Raw genomic sequence first — 21,543 nt, 5'->3', positions numbered from 1 at the left:
GAAAAAAAATCTTTAACATCCTAAGAAGATTTTACTGGAATGAGATATGTAAGAACAAGCAGGTCTTCTATTACATAAACTGCTTAATTTGAAAGCTAAAACGTTTATCAAAGACACACGACATGCAGACCACCAGATATGTGGCTAGACTACTACCACTTCTTTATTTTCCCTACAATGCTCTGAGGAAACCTATTTCTATCAGCACTGTAAAGTCCTTGAGAGCTGAATATGCATTTCATGCAGCAGGCGAGTGACTCCAGCAGATCTTACAGCTCAGAACGTCAGGTCAGCTCTTTCACAGTTCCTGCACACAGGTTTTTTCTGCACTTACCTTCTGCATGTGGAGAAGAAAGAGCTTTGACAACTTAGGCTAAACTTGCAGAAGTTATACAAATAGACTTTCACAAACGTATCTTCACTTAAATGATAAACTCTGCCCTCAACTGAGTTGGTTTTCACAGTGACCGAAAAGACATTTTCAAGGACAGTCCCTGGTACAATGCATTTAAAGAAAAACTGGGCTACTAGGATTTCTTAGACATGCAGCTTACAAGTATGGCTTAACTTTGCATAGTAGTAATGCATATTTACAAGTGCCAGATTTTCAATTTATAAATATTTATCATAAGGACATGATTTTATCTTTAATTAGCCCAACTGTTAAGGACACTTCTAATGTGAGAAATGTAATTCAGTATTTCGTACCAGATGTAGCCTCTACAGCTAGTCTTTTATCTCTGCTTGTAATGAGCAGATACTTAAACCAAAACCATTATGTAATCTGTAAGAGATTAGAAGAGAATAACTACAGATGATATGGGCTTTGAATTTCATATCAGAATTTCCTGAAGTTGCATACTCACTTTAAAGCACCTGTGCAATATCACCATTCTGTAAGTATGTGATTATTTCCTACATATATTCATATAAATTTCTTTGTTCACAGAAAGACCTGAATTTCTACACTGTCCTTCCTTTCCTGTCTCTCTCTAACCCAGTGAGTGATGGTTCTGTGTTTGACACTTCCAGAAAAAGTACAAATGTGAAAACTGGGATAGGTCCAGCTCTGATCCTGGGTTATCAACACTGAAACATGATGCCCATCTAATAACTTGCATTGCCAAGCACAGCAACCCCTAAAACTGAAATTTTATGTAATTACATAACAAACCTTTGGAGTCCTTAGAAATACTGAAACAGCAACAGCAACAAAGCAGAAGGAAGGAAGGACTGGTGACAGGCTGGGGGAAGATGAATAGTGGCAGTCTGGTGGGCTCATAAAAAGGCAAATTGACTTTGTTTTTCCAGAATAAAGAGTTTACCAAATTTCTAAATTAACTGCTATAAGGGGTTAACCTTCTTACACTGAAAATCATAATTAAAACAACAAAACCAAGCAAAGTAGCCTGGGATTTCATTAGCAATATTCTGTGTTTTAATCCTCCAAGAACATATGAAGTGAACTGTGGGAAAACCAATTTTATGGCCAATGATATGCTGAAAGGGATTGTTCTGTGGCAGAGGTTCAGAGAGCAGGTGTGTCCTTGCACATCTGTGCATCTGTCCCACCATGCCAACTCCTCTGGGCAATCCACTGATACCACTCTGTGGTCTCACAAAGGCCGTTCTTCACCTGAATAATGAAAGCCCACCTGTTACTAAGGAAACTCTGAGCCAACTTTTGATTCAGCTCATTTTTCTCAGCAGTCTGAGTCCCACTGAGCTGCCTGTTCTCTGTATTCATTTCATTAGCAAACTGTTTGATTATTGGACTGTGAATATCACCTATTGACTCACTGGACAAAAGAGCAAGCAAAAGTGTTTAAACACATTCATTAGGGAACCAAACAACGAGCTGGATTAGAGAGGGGAATGAGGGACACAGTGGGAAATGATAGGAGGAACAGAAAGGTGGCACAGAAAGGAGTTTGGGAATTTCTTCCATAGAGTTGTATTGCTGGCTTCTCCTTTTGGCTTTCCCCCATCATTTGAGGCCTAACCAACTTTTGGTTAAGCCTCTGTACACAGGTTTGGAGAATCAGTCTGAAAGATCCTTCTGGGAAACATGATAATGTAACAACAACGTTACAATGACAGTTTTGCACAACTTCTTTTACCTCTTCATCGATTATATTCCCAGTACTGAGTGTTGCCAAATGTTAGAAAAACATCTGGATGACAGAAAGCTGTAGAACAGAACTGCCTTGGTTTCCACATTAATGCTGATTTCCTGGGATACACCCCCTGAACTAGGATGTGATTCAGTTCACAGCATACAGGCAGTCACAGAACTGCCCGACCTTCCAACAGCAATACTTCCACTGTATTAACACTGGCACAAAAATTAAAAAAGATATTATGAGGTATTCTCAGCATGTCTCCTCATGGGGAAAAAACCACTTGTAAATCTTGAATCTGCAAATATATCAGTGCCCTGGAGAGCCCTCAGATAGCTGTGAATTTTGGCCCTGCTGATTGGAAACAGCAGGAGATTCAGAGCTTGGAAATCAGGCTGAGTTTGGATGAGTCCAGGCTTAACAATTATATGGTAAATTAGGAACAATATCATAAAAAATGTGCATTGTTCAGTAATCCAAATAATGTGCTCTCTTATAGATACAGAGAAAATGACACTGATGCAGTGATGGCAGGAAATTTTGAGGGACTAGCACACTCCAGGAACATGAAGGCAATTAAGTGAAAACAATGGGAAGAGCGTGGAGGAGTAGCTGGGTACTGTGTCTGTCTCCATGGCGTTCAAGTGGCACCAGACAAAGCTCAGGGATTTGGCACAATGTACTTGTTTAGCACATGTTCCACCTGCCCTTCATCCCAGAGATGGCCCCTATTAGCAATGGATATGCAAAGGATTGATTTTAGCAGAGCAAGACTTGTTTTAACACTGAATATATCTGGAGTGCATTACACTCTTGGTTTAAAATTGGCTCAGTGTGGGAGAAAGCAACCTCCAAGGTAATTCTGAATTCTGTTTCCATGTTTTATGTAAAACATAAATTCTGTATTTTTCTCCTACAGTAATACCTGATCTTCCACTCTGCAGGTAGGAAAAACTCAGGTTGCCTTATAACTGCAAAATGGAACCCTTGTTAAAGAATTTTTCATGCTTAGCTTTTTACTTATCACTCAAAGTTTTAAATTTTGTTTGGCTCTTTTTTCAGGTGACCAGATTCAGTTAATAATTTTGATCTGTGGGGAACAATGAGGCTCACAAGCAGTATCTAACATTCCTTGAAAGCAGGACCATTTAAGTTAAATGCATTTTGTCTGGCGGCTGAGCCATTAACAATTTGAAACAAAAATTAAAGAATAGGAAAGTTTGAGAAAATACCTGCTTTATGAAACTTTTCCATTATCTCTTCACGAACTGATTTCTCCAGGTTGAAATAACCGTGGTCTTCATCGGGTGTACTCAGAAACAGAGGGATGTGCTGAAATACAATTATGTGCTTGCATTTCTGCTTTTCAGCAACAGCCAGCTGCTCATCCAGCCACACATCCTGGGCTTGCTTCAACTCAGGGCATTGGGAAGGATCAAAGAATAACTGAGAATTCAGCACAAGAAAGAAAACACCTCCAACCCAAAAGCTGAAGTAGTCGTCTCCCCAGTTCTTGCAGTAATCATCTATTGTTTCTCTTGTTGGAGAATTCCCAACATCGTGATTCCCACTGACAAACACCAGTGGTATGTCCTGGTCAGTGTTCTTCAGAACATTCTTTAAATCTTGCACTTGGTTTTTTCTCCAGAGGGTTCCTAAAGAAAAAAACAACCACAAAACATTTGAGTATTCCTGTTATCTTTTCCCACCCTCACTGCTGGCTTTTGTTTATGGAATTATGCACAGTAAGAAAATATTCTCTATCAGATGTGATCATGAACGTATTTTCACTTTAATGTTGTGTATCCACTCAGCCCTTTCCCCCCTGATCAAGTCCTCAGCCATTTCCAGGAGCTTGCCTGAAGGCAGGCCCTGGACAGGAACCAACACCCAGCACAGCAGAGGGTGATGCCACAGTCACGGTTTTACACCAAGAGCTTCAGCAGGATGATTTTTTTCATCTCTGTACTGATGATGTGGTGAAAAAGTACAGCAATTTTGGATAGTGTAACAGCACAGGGGTAAAAACCAGGTCAACTTTTGGTTTATATTTATGGCTGTGCAAAGGAATAAAAGGTTGTTGGGTTTGTTATTTTTTTCCTTTTTTTTTCTCCTTACAAAAACTACTTTAACAGCAAAAATATAATTAGTGTCCTGTGGTGACTTATTCATATGATGAGTCTCTTTTAATAATAAGCATGCCATTAATTTCAAAGAAAGGCAATTGTGTACTTTGCTAGTTTTTCCTGCATCTCTGCCTTTAGATTAATATGCAAACCATACAGTTACTCTTCTGGTTGTCAGAAATTTGTCCCTGTCTAGGAAGATTTATCTTATTGCCAGATTAATTTACAATCACTGAAAAAAATTTAAAAAGGATTTTTTGAAAAAAAACCAGCTATTTTATTCTAATGACGACAGACGTTTTGTTAGGTTTTCTAAAGACTAATCTTTAATTAGATGCCATTGATACATTTATTATTTGTGAATTAAACAAACACATATAAATTATATTTTGTCCTGCAATACATAACATTTATCTAGCACAGGCCCATTTCACAAATAATAACTGCATTTTTTAACCAAGAAGCTGTAACAGGATTTTTACAAGAACTCTGAACTCAGGTTTCTAACACACACTTGCACACAGGCCTCTGCAAATCAATCATCAGGTACTTTTAAATTCTGTTCTATTTTTGTGACTACACATATATATTATACACAGAAATGTATAAAGGGGTTCCTGTACTGTGAGATAAAAGCTTTTTTCACCATTTCTTCAAAATACTTATGTTGACAAACACTGAGCCTTAGTAACTATTACCAACAAATATTTTGATTCTTCCACATATCCTACAGATACAGGTTAAAGTATCATCTGATTGCTGTTACTAGAATTCTACAGCTTTAGAAAAACACTGGGAAAAAAAATATTAAAGCTAAATTATGGCTACATGTAAAGACAGATGTGAGATTGGATATGAGGTCCATAAAGTCAAAATCCACAACTCTCTTGTGTTTAACTGCTGCATGGGGTAGAAAGTTATTGTAGGGAAGTCTTTGAGTAACTTGAGAAATACAGGCATATGATACCTGGGGAGTCTAGAAAGTAGTGGACTTCCTAGAAAAATGGTCTAGGAAAGTAGATAACTTTTTGGGATATATTAATGTAGCAGGACTGTGGTCAGTTTAGGTTAATCCTAAATTAATCCCAGAAAAACCAGGGCAAATGACACCTCATGTTACCTGGAGAAGCTGCACTTTACAAAATAACCAGCAGAAATTCCAGCAGACCTGGCACGCTGCTGTCCCTGGGGTAGGGAACCTGGCTGAGAGTGCTGCTTTTCCTGCCACTTTCCTATGCAAAGAGTTGGAAATTTCGAGTTCTAAATGTGGAAATGTTTGGGGAAGGAGGGCGGGGAAACGCGAGGGGGGAGGCTCTGTAGATCTGTGTAAACACATTACACCATGTTAAACTCCCTGCTATCACTTTGGGAAATTTAGCTAACAGTTGCAGAGTATAAAGACATTTATGCATAAGTTACAGAAATAATTTGCAGAATTATGTATACCTCTTCCCAGCGGTGAAATTCAAGCTCTAGAGACTAACACTTAGATTAGATTTCTCGACAGCAGGGCACTGATTCTCTCATTTAATGCAATATTATTTCTATAGCAACAGAGAAACATATTCAGTGTTTTATTGCAGAAAACAGATTGCTTGAAACGGAAAACAAGGTCCCTGCCCAAGAGCCCAGGAAATCATACTAAGTAAAGATTGTTTTGGAACAACTGTATCTTGGCTTGACCTCTTCTTGGTGGAAGGTCAAAACAACTTCAAAAGAAGAGAAACCCAGGGAGAGAAAGGTGGGAAAAGGTGGAGTGATGCCTCAGCACCCCTTGGTTTAGTGGTGGAGAGGAAGGGCTGGACTGCCACTAACCCTGGGCTGCACTGCTGCACAGCAGACTATTTGTGCCACAAGAGCCCTCCTGAGGGTACCTCCCTCTGAATTTGTAAAAGATAGAGAAGGTAATCAAAGTGGTAAAAGGAGGAAGCCATCAGAAAACTACAGTGGTCACTGCCACAGCATAAAAAATATCCCTTTAATCTCTACCAGGCACAGAGTTGGCTGTAACAGTTAATTATTCCAATTATTATGAAGAACATTTCTATTTGATGACATGCATTATTTTAGCTTAGATGGAGGTTTGTTATAGGTGAATAGGGAAATAATACAGTGCTGAGAGGCAATGTAGAAAAACAGTTTGGGAAGTGACAGGGTAGATGCAACTGAAATAAATTTCTGTGCTGTTTATCCTGGCATCATGTGCAGTGACATTTTTAAATCCCAGGCTACAATTTTCTGTCTTTATGTCAGGCTGTGTAAATAAAGCCTTGCCCTGAGATAAATGAATTCGCAAATTAATAGCCCATAAAGGGCAGTTGGGCTTTTATAAAAACATGAAAGTGAGAACTGTTGCTACTGCAGCTGTGCACAATTTTCCACAGTTTCCCAGTCTATCAGGTCTGAAAGCTGAGGGATGTGAACAGGAGCAGAAAGGTGCAATGTCAGTGTCTGCTGCAGAACATCTCTCTGTTGTGTATCACTGTCTGCCTAAACACTTCCAGTGTTCCTTCTGCATTGCTTAAAGGAGTCAAGACAACCAACCTTCACATGCTGAAAGAGCAGATTTCAAGCAAGTACTTTACTGAATTTGGCTTCAGTCAGCAGAAGGAGAATTCACCGATCATTCTGCCAAAGAAATAATCCTTTAGCTACTAATTCTTAGTTACAGTTTACTGCAGTATTCCACAGTATACTGCAGCTCTATAAGAAAGTGGGTTTGGTTTTTATAAGGCTCTAGCTCTTAAAAACAATTTAAAAGCACTGTTAACCCCCAAACTGTATCTCTGCATGGCATGCTGACTGCAAGTTTGTTTGAGGCAACTCTTCCCTTACAGTGACCTCCACTAACATTGTAACTTTTCCTCCAGAAGTATTCCAGATGAAAAATTACCAATAAGTTCACAGTAGCACCAGTTTTTCTACTGATATGGATCAGATGAGGGAAAGGGAGAAGTTATAATGGTATGATGAGTTGGTACCCCAACTTCCGTGTTGATGTGAGGAGAAGTCTAAGCCCTCCCCCCAAGGCAGGAGAAGCCTTTAGGATGAAACAACCCAAGGCATCTTCAGCCAACTTAACAACATGTAAAAATATAGCACAATCACTTCCTGGATTTCTAAATTACTCAGAATTTTAATGTATCTTAGAAGTGTCCCAAACTTGAAGGGAACACATAATTTTTAATGAAAAGTACACATTTTCTATTTGAAAAAGAAAAAAAGAAAATTAACTTTTATGTGAGCAACACTCCCCAAAACCTCTGATATGAAAATGTTTAACCCAAGAGGCTGATTATCAAAGAACAAGGAAGAAAGAGCTAAATTGCAGACGAAAATACTATACAAAATATCAGATAGAAATAGTACCTAAATCTGATAAAAGCAAAATAGAAAGTGTCAAAACACCACCAAAGAAACCAGAATTTATAAAAACACTGGGCCCGTTCTTTCTGTAATTTATGATGATATCAGGAGAATTACTCTGACATCATCAAAGACAAGTAATTCTTGTTCAAAGCAATCAAATGACTATAATAAACAACTCACAGAGGGATTTGGGTATTTTTCTGGGCCTTCTGGGCCTTTCTGGGTCTCTTTGCTTTAATCAAAAAGTCTAATTGTTCTGAGCACTTCCCTCTTCTTCGGGTATTTGTCCTTTTTTTGGTGTGTTTTCATCACTGTCTGCAGTTGCCCTACTCCTTTTGCATGCCATTTGGAAGACCTTCCCTGGCACTATTCCCTAAATTTCCAGGGAGGAGGGGAGTCCAAGGTTATATTCACAGCTCTTTCTGTAAGTACCTTCACTGGAGGGAATTTAACTGCTAACCCCATCTCTGTGGGAAAGCCTCCTCCTGTCAGAACAGCACTGCCTTTCACCTCTGCTGCTGGTTTGGATACCTGTAGCTGTTAGGATACCTGTACAATTAGGATCCTACATCACCCCCCTCAGCTGACCCCTACCCAGTGACAGCCCCACTGCTGTGCCTGTCACTTGGAGTCCAAACCCCATGGTATCATCATCACCACGCTGTATCTTCCAGGCTCCTTCTGCAATTGCATCTTTATTGCACCTGATTTTTATGCACTGACAAAAATATATATTTAACTAAGCTCTAATCTTGTCACATCTCAAATAATAATACACAGTTTCCTCTGATCTTTGCAAATGCAGCCCAGCATCCCTTCAGAGCTCTCCCACCCCAAAGCTTGGCTGTTGTTCCTCGCTGTGCTGCCTTCCCTCCAGCCCTTCCCCATCTCAACAGTGCTCCTCCTGACTTACCCTCTTCTCATTTGTTTACTTTTTATCATCCCATAAAAGCAGTGATTCCCTGATGGTCCATGCACAGTTAGAACAATGTGGTCTTCAATTCACTTCATTTTTTCTAGGATGCTATAAAATTGTGATATATGACAGGCACAAGCACAGACAGAACAGACCTCTCTGGCCACCCAGTTCAGTCTTACTCCTTACTCTGTTCTCTTCACTGTTTCTTGTTTTAAACTTAAAAGCCTCCCCTCTGGTGTCTGCTTTAATGAATTCCTGCAATCCACTGCGTCATTCCAAATTATTACATGCAAGAATAAGTTGATCAATTTTAATAAACCCATTATGGTCATGTTCTGAAATAGGTTTTTTGGTTTAGTCTGTGCTGTAATAGCTAAAATGTCTCCTCTCTCTTCTTTAGACATATATTTCTAATCTTCAAATAGCCTGAAGACAATTTTAGGATGAACAAAAAATTATGCAGTTAAAAAATAATGTAAATATGGCTATATTCACTACTGAACAAACCAACTACTCAGTCTAACTTATAAAGGGCCTCATCTCATTAGTTCCACTGAAAAGCAGAGGCTGGAATACTCATTTGTCTACAGCTGTAAGCAACTGATTTTTTCAGTACATTCAAAACAAGTAATAATCTGTTCAGAGACACAAAAAGTGATCACACTAAAAAATTTCCCTGCATGAAAACACAAATTACATTTATTATATAACTTTGGACACTGAAAGAAGAAGAAAATTTAACTCTAGTTTAAGCTAATAATTAACAATTATTACATTAAAGCAATGACAAAACCCCAAAGTGAACAAGGGAGCCTATTAGGGGATCAACTGCTCCTTGTTCCAGTGCAGGACATTAAATATAATGACTGCAAATGCTGACATTTTTCTCAGTCCCAGCCACACAGGTGCCCACTTAACAACCTAATTCATGGCATTTACTGCTCCATGTTCTGCTGTGAAAATAAGTATTATCCTTCCTTAAGCTCAACTCTGCTCTTATCCTCATTCATCTTCCAGCAATGCAGAGCTGTCACAGCAAGCACAGGCCATCACTGCCTTTGGGTCTGTGCTTCTGATGAAATCATCACAAACAGGAAAAAATATCCCAGTGCTACAGGAGCACAACAATAAACTTAATAACAACGAACTTAATACAAAGATCTACTGCTTGTACTAGATTTTCAGTATTGATTTTATTAGCTGTATCATAAAATGTAGTGTTTGGGAAAACAGTGTAATGAATTATATCTGAAAGATTTTAATATCTAGAGAGTTACTGTCAGCAGGATTTCTTATTTCAACTGTGGACTAGACTAGGCACTGTGGTCTAAAATACAAATAAATACATACTTGCTGAAGATTAGATATTTGGATGTGACAGCCCAATGGTATGAGATTGTTGAACATGCATGGAGGATCTCTCATGCTTCCCTACTCTTGGGCTGATGAGAGCAAATTTAATTTCACAGTGAGCTGTTTGGAGGCTTTGAATGCTCCATTAGGTTTTACTAGAATCAGATAATTACTATAAAATGTTTATTTATGCAACCAGTGTGACATTCCTTGAAACAGTTATTATTAGACATTTAACAAATAATATGCTACTTATCCAAATTCTTACACATTATTAATTAATATTGGCATAAGAGTCTGAAGAAGAAAACACCCGAGAATCATTTTGGTTTGGACTCCATCCTACCAAGCATATCAAAGTTAGGTTACAATAGCAAAAGAAATGGATGCAGTGAGTTTATTTAGATTAAGCTACCTTACTGTCAGGAAATTAGGTCAGACCGAAACACTGCCCTATTGATCAGGCAGTGACATATTAATAAAAATTTTATCTTGCATTCAAACAAATAAAACTTCTACCTACAGCCTGATTCAGTATAAACATTTCAAAGCCTCTACTTCTACCTTGCACTTCAAAAGTCAATCTGTGCCCTTTCTCCTTCATGCTCTATTACAAATCTCCACTGACAAAGATTCAGGAATTGGGATTTAGCTGAGAATTTTGCTGAAACTGCAAGTGACAGTGGAATACAGCTGCCTCCTCCCCAGCTGTGCCACACTGATGGGAGTTCAAAAAACTACACAAACTTGCTTTTGTTAGTAAAGCAAGCAGCCAGTTCAAATGGCAAAGAAAGCAAATACAGTAAAGGTGACATGCTTACAGTTATTTTTAAAGCTGGAACCATACTTGAGACACCATTTTTTAACCCACTCATGCCTGTTATACAGACAAATCAAACATCAGCATTCATGCTCTTGCTTTCTAGAAGAGAAAGGGATTTTTTTTAAAGAACTGTTGTACTTTTAGCTAAAATTAAATCTTTATAAAATACCTCCTTATATACATGTCTCCCTTAAAGACTAGCAGAGCAGCTTGATTTTATCTGGCAAGCTTTTTTTTTTAACTTAATGTTCCTTTGTTTTAGCAAAATGGGTTATTTAATGGTAGTTTAAAAGAAATAATAAAAGCAGTTCACAACCAGATTTACTGTGGTAAAATCACCTTTTGAGAAAGATATTAAGCATTATCAGGCACTTTTTTGCCTTTGTAGAATGTCTTACTAATTCACTGTATATAACATTAAGAACTTGAATTGGACCTGACATTTCTCTGTAATTTATTCAGTTCACAAATGTATAAATGGCAGCTTTAGCATTTGCATGCAGATTTCAGCATTACATTCAGAGCTCATCTTGTGTGCAAAACCCACCAGCAGCAAATCTCCAACCTCCCAACAACTCAGTCACTGAGATGTGACCAAGCGGGTTCGTCTCTGACGTCTCAAACACGAGCAGAGCAGTCTGACTCCTGCAAAGGGCACCGGGCTGAATCAGCTGCACAGCAACTGCAAATGTGCAAGTTTGCACATTAAATCTCTGGGAAAGATTTCCTAAGAAGGAAGAACATACACATGGAAATGACTGTGGACTTTATCAAATAAATTAAAGTTGGGAAACTCGACAAGTCCCTCAACGTTCCTTAAAGTGTGCCTTAGTAAATCCCAAACCAAAAGACAAGTGGGACTTCCTGTGAGGTACCAACTACCAACAGTATTCACTGACCTTTTGACCAGCCCAAGAGAATTTAGAATATTCACAATAGATTTTAAATGATACTGCTTTGACCAGGAACATTTGCTACAGTGTGTGCTTTGTCCCTGATTTAGAAAATTGAGCAAGTTAAAGAGTTTTATTGCAGAAGTAAGGCTGTAGTGTATCTACCAAAACTACACTTTGGAGGAAGTTATATTAATGCACTCAGTATCTACCAGAAACAAGAGACAAAGATTTTGGACCATGACAGTTGCACATCAAATTTGGGCACGGGAAAGAGGCTCAAGATAATCCAGTTAGCAATTATCCCAGGAGAGAGGATGCCTTCAAATGTTTTAGTGATTATAAACAGAAATGAAGCCATACCGCTGTCTGGTCACCAGAACCATCAGCTCTGATGTTCCTCAGCTCTGCAGCTTGTCTGTTCTGCACATAAATAACTTCACTCTCTACTGTGAACGTGTCAGAGCTCATAAGGAGGTACTGATGGTATAAAAACCAGTGTGCCCATCTCATCTGGTATTCTGATCATCAAATTGTCAAGCAGGAGTCAAATGGAGACATGCTGATTTGAAAACCTGTCCCTTAATTGCTGTCTAAATATGAACTCAGAATCCTGGTATTTGGCACCCGCTTTTAAAAACCTCGCTGCACATCATTGCCTGTTTTATTGTACGAAGAAACACTGCATGGAAGAAAGAATAGGGTATATAATTTTGAGGAGACATGCAGCCAGCAGTTTTGCTTTTCACATAAAGCACATACTGTTGCCCAAAATTGTAATTAGCTGAATTGAGCTGATATGACTTACTGAGGCTTTATGGAGGAGTTAAGAGCGTTAGTGAAACGTGTGAATTCGTGGGGGAAAACAAGTCCCAGAGATGCACAGACACACACAGAGCATGGAATGCAGCCATGGGGAGCTGGCTGGCATGTGAGAAGGTCCCAGCTGGGCACCCTGGAAGCCACAGCAGGACAGCCACACACCCCAGCTGGAAGGCAGGGGCCCACCATGCTTGAAGAAGAGAAAAAGCAGGGAAAAGGTGAGAGGAATAGCAAGGGACACTGAGGCAGGCAGTGCACTCGCACCTCCTGTAATCTCACAGAGATTCTGTGACAATTCTCTCCCAAATTCATGAATGTGCTTTTTCCAGGATGCCAGCCTGTGTAGGGTAAGTCTGTGCCTTTTCCCCACCACATGCAGCTCAAGGGCACTGCTTTCCCCAGCTGCAGCAGGTGCCTTGCCCCACCTGGCTGCCTTTTTTCCCCTTGTTATGCTTAAAATAGTCTTTTTCCAGCCTTGCATTAATGGCCAACAACAGACAATCAATGAGCTGCTTATAGTTCGGGGACCTCTGTTTTCAGCTTGTCTGTTGTCAGGGCCTGTCCTGTCACCTCATGTTTAAACTGTTCACAGCAACAACACACGCCAGGGCTCACAGCCTGAAACATTATCAGATGGCACAGTAAAAACGTGAAAATATGGAACAGACACAATCCTGGAAGATCTTACAATCCAAGTATGGCCCAATAGAGAGAGCAAGAGACACAGACAGCAAGCACACCAAGGAGCAGTAAGAAAACATTATTAAATATGACTGCAGCTCTGTAAAGCTGATTGAAACAATCAGATGTTTCAATTTGTTCAATTTACAAAAGATACATTAATAAAAGCATGAATGATTTATCATACTTTAAGGTACCAATATTCTGACCTACTCCATGTTGTTACCCTACCATGATGAACAATCCAGGCTTTGGCTGACATTGGTGAGTTAAACAAAAAATATCCAATTATCCAAAAAGTTGGACAAAATTTAGTTGAGAAGCTGCATCTACCCAGCAATAGTCTCTGTAAACAAATAATTTGAAACACTGTTACATTTGTTCTGTGGAAGAGCACAGCTAAGTGTACCAATTTGAGGGCCACTGCTGGGGTCTAAGATGGCACAGAGTAGTTCTAACTCCAGCAAACACAAAACCAGCTCCTTGCACCTTCTCCCTCTCCCTCCCTCGCTCCCCACAGCCCTGACCCTAGAGGAGGGAATGCAGCACAACTAATTGGAGAGAGCTAAGAAAGGTAAGTTTTAAAAAACAGACTGAAAGTCTCTGAAATGAGTAAGACCACTTAAATATTTTATCAGCTATAGAATGAATAAAAATCTATTAAAAAAAAAACCCCACCAGATCTTAGGAATAAATAAGAAAGCATGAATAGGCACAACTGCTTATACTGAGGTGCACAAACTAAAAAGCAAGATGGAAAATTGCTTCTGAGACTAATGAGAGAAATGAAAGTATAGGCAGATTAATTAAAAAGAAGTAGTATCAACATAATTAATTGACAAGGTATGGCAGAAGAGCAGACAACAGAATTCTTGTACTGGAATTCAATGTATTTCAAATACAATGGCTTAGTCTCCTGCCTCACTTACACAGCTGTCTAGATTGACTTGTTCTTTGGAAATGGATATAAAAAAGAAGGAGGATCCTTCAAAAAAATGACCTCATAAATGGCAGATGTAAGTGATATGGGCATCCTCCTCCTGCCCTCCTCTCAGCAAAATAAAGGCATTCTGAAGTAGAGCACAATACTTATGGCTCTGACCTGTCAGGTGATGTTTCCACTCATCACAGCAGATCTAAAGGTTCCTTCACCAAAATTAAATGTTTCAGAACTGTGCTATAAATAACTATTTGAAATCTGTTAATTAAACAATTTAATAATATAAAACAAAGGTAGGGGAAAAAAATAAAGAAAAATATCACTACTTGGACTTAATTGACAGAAAGGGTGGATGTCAGATTACAGAGCACTGCACGACCTGGGCAGGAAATGTGTATATTAGAGATTATGCCTTCACTTAACTAAAGGAATCAGTACAAGTACTAGCAGTGTATTTCAAGTACTCAATTCTAGTGATTCTGACTTTTTGTAATTAACATATACACAGAAATGAATCTAAAACTGCAGGCATAAACATTACTGGCTCACTGATCCATTATCACATTGCTAACAGATCAAGCTTAATCAAGTTCTATCAGGTTTTTTTTTTGATTATACACATAATATTAGACAAATCTCATTTCATTTATTTAGCCTCTAAACAGCTACATTTTATTACAGTCAGAGCTAAGTCAGTTTGCAGCAGACTTGCTGTCTTTTACCCATGCAGGCAGAGCAACTAATGAAAAATAATTAAACACCTGGTCTAAATACATTGCATAAATAACTTTGCTGGCTAGAATTATCAAGTTACTGACAGCAGTAGCATCATTAATAAAACGTACTTAAACCATTTCCTCCAAAGGAATTTGGCCACATAAAAACAGCTGCCAGATTCCCAGCTTCACAGTCAGAGTTTCTGGGTGGCTTCAGCAGGGTGACCTTGGCTGCAAACAGCTGAATTCTCTGCTGTTGTAACAAAAGGTGGTGAAATGCAGACACTGTTTCCTGGACAGCAAGCTACACCTGAAGTATGGGATGAAGAAGGAAGTACAATGCTTCATGTTAAACTAGAGCAGGAAGGAAAGGCAAGAAAGAAGGCAGGGGAGTTTGCCCTCAGAGTTTGGAGGGCACTACTCTATGGAACAGACACCAGCCTTGTTAAACTTGAGTCAGTGGATCAGAGGAGATCTCAGCCACCAAGAGTGGGATTTTTGCTACAGACCTGGCTCTTCTGGGAGACTAATCCCCCTGATACCTGCTGACAGCAGTCCAGGAGGAAGTCTGGGAAAACCCCTTGACACAGAGGGGCCATCCAGGCCCCACTCTCCTGGTCCTGCCACTCACAATCAGTGCTGGGGGATGTGTTAATCCCTGGCAGCCTTGGCTGTAGCAGCCACCGAAGACAGAGAGCTGACCTGGGGCCTCAGGACAGCAGACTGGCTTATTAGGGGAACTGGTACAGGGTCCTGGAGGAGACTGCTCTGAAAGACAAGAGTTTGAGAGCATTGACATGTCTTTAAAGATAAACTCCTCTTAACACAAGAATGGTCCTTCTGGATACTGAGGGAAGTGGGGAAAAAATGTAGACTGTAAGGAGAATGATGTGGCTAAACAAGGAATTCATGCCTGAGTACCAATGAAAAAAGGCTGTCAAAGGGAGTTGGAAACAAAGACAGACCTGAAAGGAAGAATAATATTGTAAAAGTACCTGGTCATGCAGAGCTGGTCAGGAAAAGCTCACTGAGGGCTGAAACCTGTGAAAGGTGTGATCAGCAGCAAAAGCTTCTACCACTACTTTAGCAATAAAATAATAAAGCCAATACAGGCCCCCTGCTGAGGGAGGCAGTGACAAGTGACTGGCACTCAGACCTTCCTCTGCCTGCCTTCACTGAAATGCTCCCAGAGCTAAAGGAGCAGAGGAAGTACCGGTGACAGAACAAGTATCTCCTGAAAAGTTTCAACCCAAGGAAGCCCATGGGACCTGCCAGGATGGATCCCAGAGTACTGGGAGTGCTGGCTGGTGTCACTGTGAGGCACCTCCCTGTAACCACCCTGGCTGTGGAGTCAGGATGATGCAGTCTGGATGAGTGGAGAACAAGATGGGTGAGGGACTGGCTGGACTGCTGGGCTCAAAGGGTGTTGGTTAATGGAACAATATGGGAAGTTGTCATACAACAAAACAGAAAGTTCCAACTTGATATAAAACACTTTCAGAAATTAACTTCCAGGGGTTAAGAAAAATGCAGTGAAACAAACACATTATCCAATCAACAATATTTTGCATTTTGCAGATTAGCATTTTTGCCACAGTAAGTTATATTATATTTAATGCACACAAATGTCTTCAGAAGCAAGCCCTTCATTGTCACGGTGTATCTTGGTGTAAGCATCGAGGCTACAGAAATTATATTCAGTGACACAGTTGCACTGTAAGGTATTGCTTAAAATTCTTGATTATGTACCACAATATTAGTGTTACCAGGAATAGATATCCTATTCTTGATTATGTAATCAAGAAAAACTTCTGAAAATAATATTCAGACTACAAACTACTTTTAATCAGCAGTTAAATACCACGATATGATTACTCCGTTGCTCTAATGACATCTGTAATGGATTCCAAGTGCTGTGCCTGATTGCTTCCCAGCTGATCAGGATTCTGTTCATCACTTCTAGCTGCTGGAATTCTGAGATTTCTTGGAGTTCCTGTGCAAAAGGCTTCCACATTGTTCTGGCTAAATGACTACAGTGCATGCTTTAAAACAGTCACCAAAAACTTTACACTTATTACTCCATGATATAATATCTTAAGAGAAGCAAGGAAGATCTGTTTTGTCCCTCCTTTTTTATTGACAGGCATTGATGATAAAGCAGTATAATCCAAAGAACTTGTCAGACATTGGCCAACAGATCATAAACCAGAGCTGAACTTCACTTTCTCAATAACCACGCTGCAATAGGAACTGACACACCTCCAGTAATGCTGATGTGTTCAGTTTTAATACAGGTGATACACACAAGTGATTTAAAAGGCCATTTGAGACATGAAGATGCATGTACAAATTCACAACTGTTCAACTTAAATCAGTGTCTTGTCTCATGTACTTTCTGATTTTTGCCTACTGAAAAAATGAATTTTTTATCCTGCATTTTATTGAACATAAGGGAATTGATAGAGCAATTATTCTTGGGAGAGACTCCTCAGTCAAGAAGTATGAACTAATTACAGTACCATTCTACTACAGACATGCATTACATAGGTCTAAACATCCTTAGCTAGAACAGTGAAAATATCTAAATTTCTCCCTGAAAAGAAGCAAATTCAACTGGTCTTCAGTTCTGCAAACATGTATATGCTCAATTTACCTGAAAATCTCTATCTGCTAAAAAAAATTCTTAGATTCTCTGTTTGCTGAAAAGATAGGGTGTAGAACACCCATTATTTGTACTGAATTTCCTTCCTCTTATAAGGGATACTGAAGACAAAATCTTTGGAACACTTACACGAATTAAAAGTTCTAATCAAAATATTTCTTAAAACTCTGCTACAGGAAGGACAGATGATCTTTAAGAAGAGATTATTTTATGATTCTGGGTTAAACCTGAGCTTCCAAAATTAATGGAAGCACATAAACCAACAAAACTCCATAATGGCACACTTTATCATCAAGCTACTGAACTGTTACACAGTAGATTCAATCAAGCTTAAATCTGTTGGTTTTTACACTTTCCCACTCTTTCAGAAAAATTGTGTTCTGATCAAAAGTAAGTCTGTAGCCTATAAATAATGTCAATCAATTTGACAGCTAAGCTTTAAAATTAACACTGCAGGACACTGAAGGAATTAGGGAAAGGTCTCCAACACGCCCAAAACGTTGCAGCAAGGGCTGGGGAGCAGCACTTCAGGTGCAAGTGGAGTGCAAGGCAGAGTGTTACATAAAGCACACAGGACTATTTGCAAGGTCCCTTGGGGGATTGCTGTGCTCCCAGACACACAGCCAAGGCTGTGGGCAGCTCTGCTTCTTAGCAAGGCTAAGAAATGTAAGACACTGTGCTTAGATCTGCTTTTCACACCAGCTGGCAGCAGGTAATATCACTTTTTATTTCACTTCCAAGAAAAGTACTTCTCTTCTTCACATAGATAATACCACCAATCTGTTTTAAAGTTGTAGCTGTCAAACTTTGTAACTCACCTTTCTAGATGGTCTGTTGCTCTTCCTGAGTGTATGCAGAAACACACCGAGCTCAAACTCACACAGCAACAGGAGAGAATTGCTAAAACTTGAATTCCTTGACTTTCAGCATTTAAAAAATTTAAATATTGAAGCATTTGAATTTATTAAGCATTAGAAAGCCAGAGAATTCTCTGAGCTGTACTCACTTTAGGTACTCAAAAAGCCATATCCGTTTTTTATTATTTTCCTGGCATTGTTTTTTTCCCAGTGGCTACTGCCCCTATTTGTCTTCTCACAGCAATTTGTTTAGGGAGAAGTAATTTGAATGTGTGTTCTTAGGACTTTTATTTCAAAGAAAATTTCCTACTGAAAAGAAAGCAATTAACTAATGAAAGTACAGCCCTAAAATGAATGACACGGGAAGTCAGATGAAGAAATTGAAATTATATCTCAAGAATCATCCACAAATCACACTTCTTTTCCAAAACACCACAACAGGAAGCACACCAACTCCTACAAAAGACTATTCTGAAGTCAAGGAAAGTAAATTAGCCTTATTGCCAATCTGAAATATAAAGGGAGTTCCAACCCCCATTCTGCACTTAATTGCCTTACCTGGCATTCCATGGACAAGGTCTCCACACAACACAAAGAACTTGGGTTTAGGGTTTAGCTTGTTAATGGCCTGCACTGCTTGCTCTGCTAATTTGATTTCTTCTCCCCATTCATCATCTCCATTATCAGTGTCTCCACATGTCCAAGCTTTCATCAGTCCGAACTGAGGATCTGCTCCTTGGATGAAGTAGAAGGGCCCCTTCCACTGGCACTCGTCATCTAAAATGAAAAAAGGAGGGGAAAAAAAAGAAAATTTAAGCAGTAGAGACACTTAAAAGAGAATGAAAGTTTCCATGTATCATTAAATGGATTGTTCTTCACCTAAGTAGGTTGACATTGCTTCAGCAGAAGTACAGAATTCTGTAGTCACTCAAACGGGGCAAATATAAAGGCAGAAGTACAAAATTTTCCTCTAATGGGTAGTTGGAATAAATGAAAGTATATTAATCTAATTATACCACACAGTAATTACAGACTGATTAGAGGAAAAGTATGTGGAGAATTCAGCAAACAGCAAATGGAAACTACAAGACTACAACATAACACAAGTGTGTAATGTTAGATTTCATTTGATTCTTTTAAGACTCCAATTATTGCTTCTTTAATTAACTAATTAAAACATACAAAAGTTTCACATTTTATGGTTCCAGTAGACTTTTCCTTAAATTATTAAGGCTTTAAATGCTTTTTGTTCTCATGGCTTTAGGGAAAAGCTGGAACTGAAGCACAAACACTAGCACACTGGTTTCTCCAGCTGTTTATATGCATTCATTTGCAACCTGAATGTTTCAGTTTTGAGAGCTGTATTTGGCTTAATACATTTACTGTTATTGGAGTTTTTTTAAACAGCATTTAAACTGTTAAAAACTCACTGACTACATTAATCTACAGCTGAATCTAAAAAGAAAATGATACAGCAAATTATTTAAAATTAAAATCTAATCCATAAATATACTTCCATATTACGTAAATCTGATCTGAAATTCAGTTTGAGGCAAAACTGGTCTTCCAGTAACAGAAGCAAGCAGCATGTCCACCATGAATGTGCTTTTGGTTTCCTTCCACAAGAACTGGAGCTTCTTACTTTGCAAGAAGGGGGGGATGGTTCTTTCAAGGAAGGTTGGAAAACAGAGGTCAGAATTCCTTCCTGGCACCGAGGATATGGATAGGCTGGGTGAGGGATAAGGAATGTGGGCAACTCCCAGAAGCTGCTTGTAATTGCCATCTGTTGCTATGGCATCAGATCATTTTGCCAAATGAAAGCTTCCACACTTCAGTTAAAGTAATGTTTAATATCTAAACAAAATTATTTATATACCAGCATTGACTTATTTGAAATAATAATCACGTATTTTATAGGTAGAAACTTTTAGCCACTCATTAGCTTTTAATTCTGAATTAAAATTACATAACTTATTAGAAGAACTGAAATGATCCATCTATCCATGAGTTTGCAACAGAAGCTTTATGGAACCAGTTGAGTGACACAAAGCAATTTAGTTTTTTATTTTATGACTTGCATGAAAAGATATGACTGCCATAAAAAGCAGCTTACATGCTGCATCAAAGGCACTGTTTGTGCAGAGAAATCAACTCACAGTTTTTATAAGTGGAAAACCACAGAATAAAAATCAGTTAAGGAAGCTTGCATAAGAAATCCTTAATGACCTTTACAAAATGGAACTGAAAAAAGGGAACGTCTGAAAGAGGAACTTGGTTCGGAGGAGTGGCACAATTCTCAAACTCATTAAATGGGGAAAAATACCAAGTCTTGGAACAACATGGCAGGATTTTTAACACCTGTCTCTTTTCTGGACAGTATTGATAATCAACACTGAGCAAAATCTACTTGTTTTGTATTGATTAATCTCAAGCCAGGAATTTTTACTGTAGTAGCCTAAGTAAAATATAGAAACATTTATTTATTTTTACAGAAACTACTCAGAAAAGAGAGCTAGTCTTTGTTTTAAGTCTCAATTATGGCCAGGTTGTGTTTCCCTTTCTGGAAGGGAATAGTGTCTGTGCAAAGGCAGCTGGAGCACCTGCAGCAGCCCAGGATGGGAGGCACAGGCAGCAGGACTGGCCCAGGGCCCAGGTAACAAGGAGCTTCATACATAATGCTTGAGCACACAGCAGTCTGGCAAGCAGACAGTGCACATGCACAGCTGATGCAAAACAGGTTGAAAAGCCAGAGCAGGGGTTATTCTAATATAAGCTTCATGGATATTTTATTTTCCTGACTTATGTTCATGCCAATACAGGAACTGTCTAGGTTTCAAGTACCTGAATGTTTCCAAGCCTGTGCACAGATGCTCTGGTTTGAGTGGGTGAGCGATGGTCATGTGAGGCAGAGAGAGAGACTGATAAGATGAATTTGAAAAAAGAAGTTCAGTACACAGACAGAATCAAGAAGTGGCAGAAGAAAAGAGAAACAGAAGATGCAGGGGTGGAGGTGGTGAAGAGTGGGGAGAAAAGGAAAGAGATAGGAGGTGAAAAAAGAAAGCAACTGAAAATGATGCAAAGGTATATGCTATATTCTCCTGTAGGAAAGAAAAATATAAAATGAAAAAAGTGAAGCAGGGACAACAGAAGAGATCCAGGAATCAGGGCTACCATAAATAACATTTACTTAAAATGTTAGTTTAATTAACTGGTCTTAGTCAAATAATTCAGTCAATAGCTGTTTCTGTGGCATTCAATAACT

General features: G+C 39.0%; 1 protein-coding gene across 3 annotated transcripts in view; it reads right to left on the bottom strand.

Annotated features, from left to right (window-relative positions):
* Nucleotides 1–21,543, bottom strand: part of CPPED1 (calcineurin like phosphoesterase domain containing 1) — a 42,104-nt gene that overhangs the window by 11,867 nt on the left and 8,694 nt on the right. For 2 of the 3 annotated variants that reach the window (XM_064672842.1, XM_064672840.1), the window contains 3 exons: nucleotides 18,840–19,058; nucleotides 11,258–11,437; nucleotides 3,353–3,775 (listed from right to left, as the gene is read on the bottom strand). In XM_064672842.1, coding sequence (XP_064528912.1) covers nucleotides 3,353–3,775; nucleotides 11,258–11,437; nucleotides 18,840–19,058 — 822 coding nt within the window. The remainder of the gene's footprint in view (nucleotides 1–3,352; nucleotides 3,776–11,257; nucleotides 11,438–18,839; nucleotides 19,059–21,543) is intronic. The other variant, XM_064672841.1, reaches the window with a different exon arrangement.

Source organism: Pseudopipra pipra, chromosome 16 (genome assembly GCF_036250125.1).
Source record: "Pseudopipra pipra isolate bDixPip1 chromosome 16, bDixPip1.hap1, whole genome shotgun sequence".
NCBI lineage: Eukaryota > Metazoa > Chordata > Aves > Passeriformes > Pipridae > Pseudopipra > Pseudopipra pipra.
This window is presented reverse-complemented; position numbering and strand designations above follow the sequence as displayed.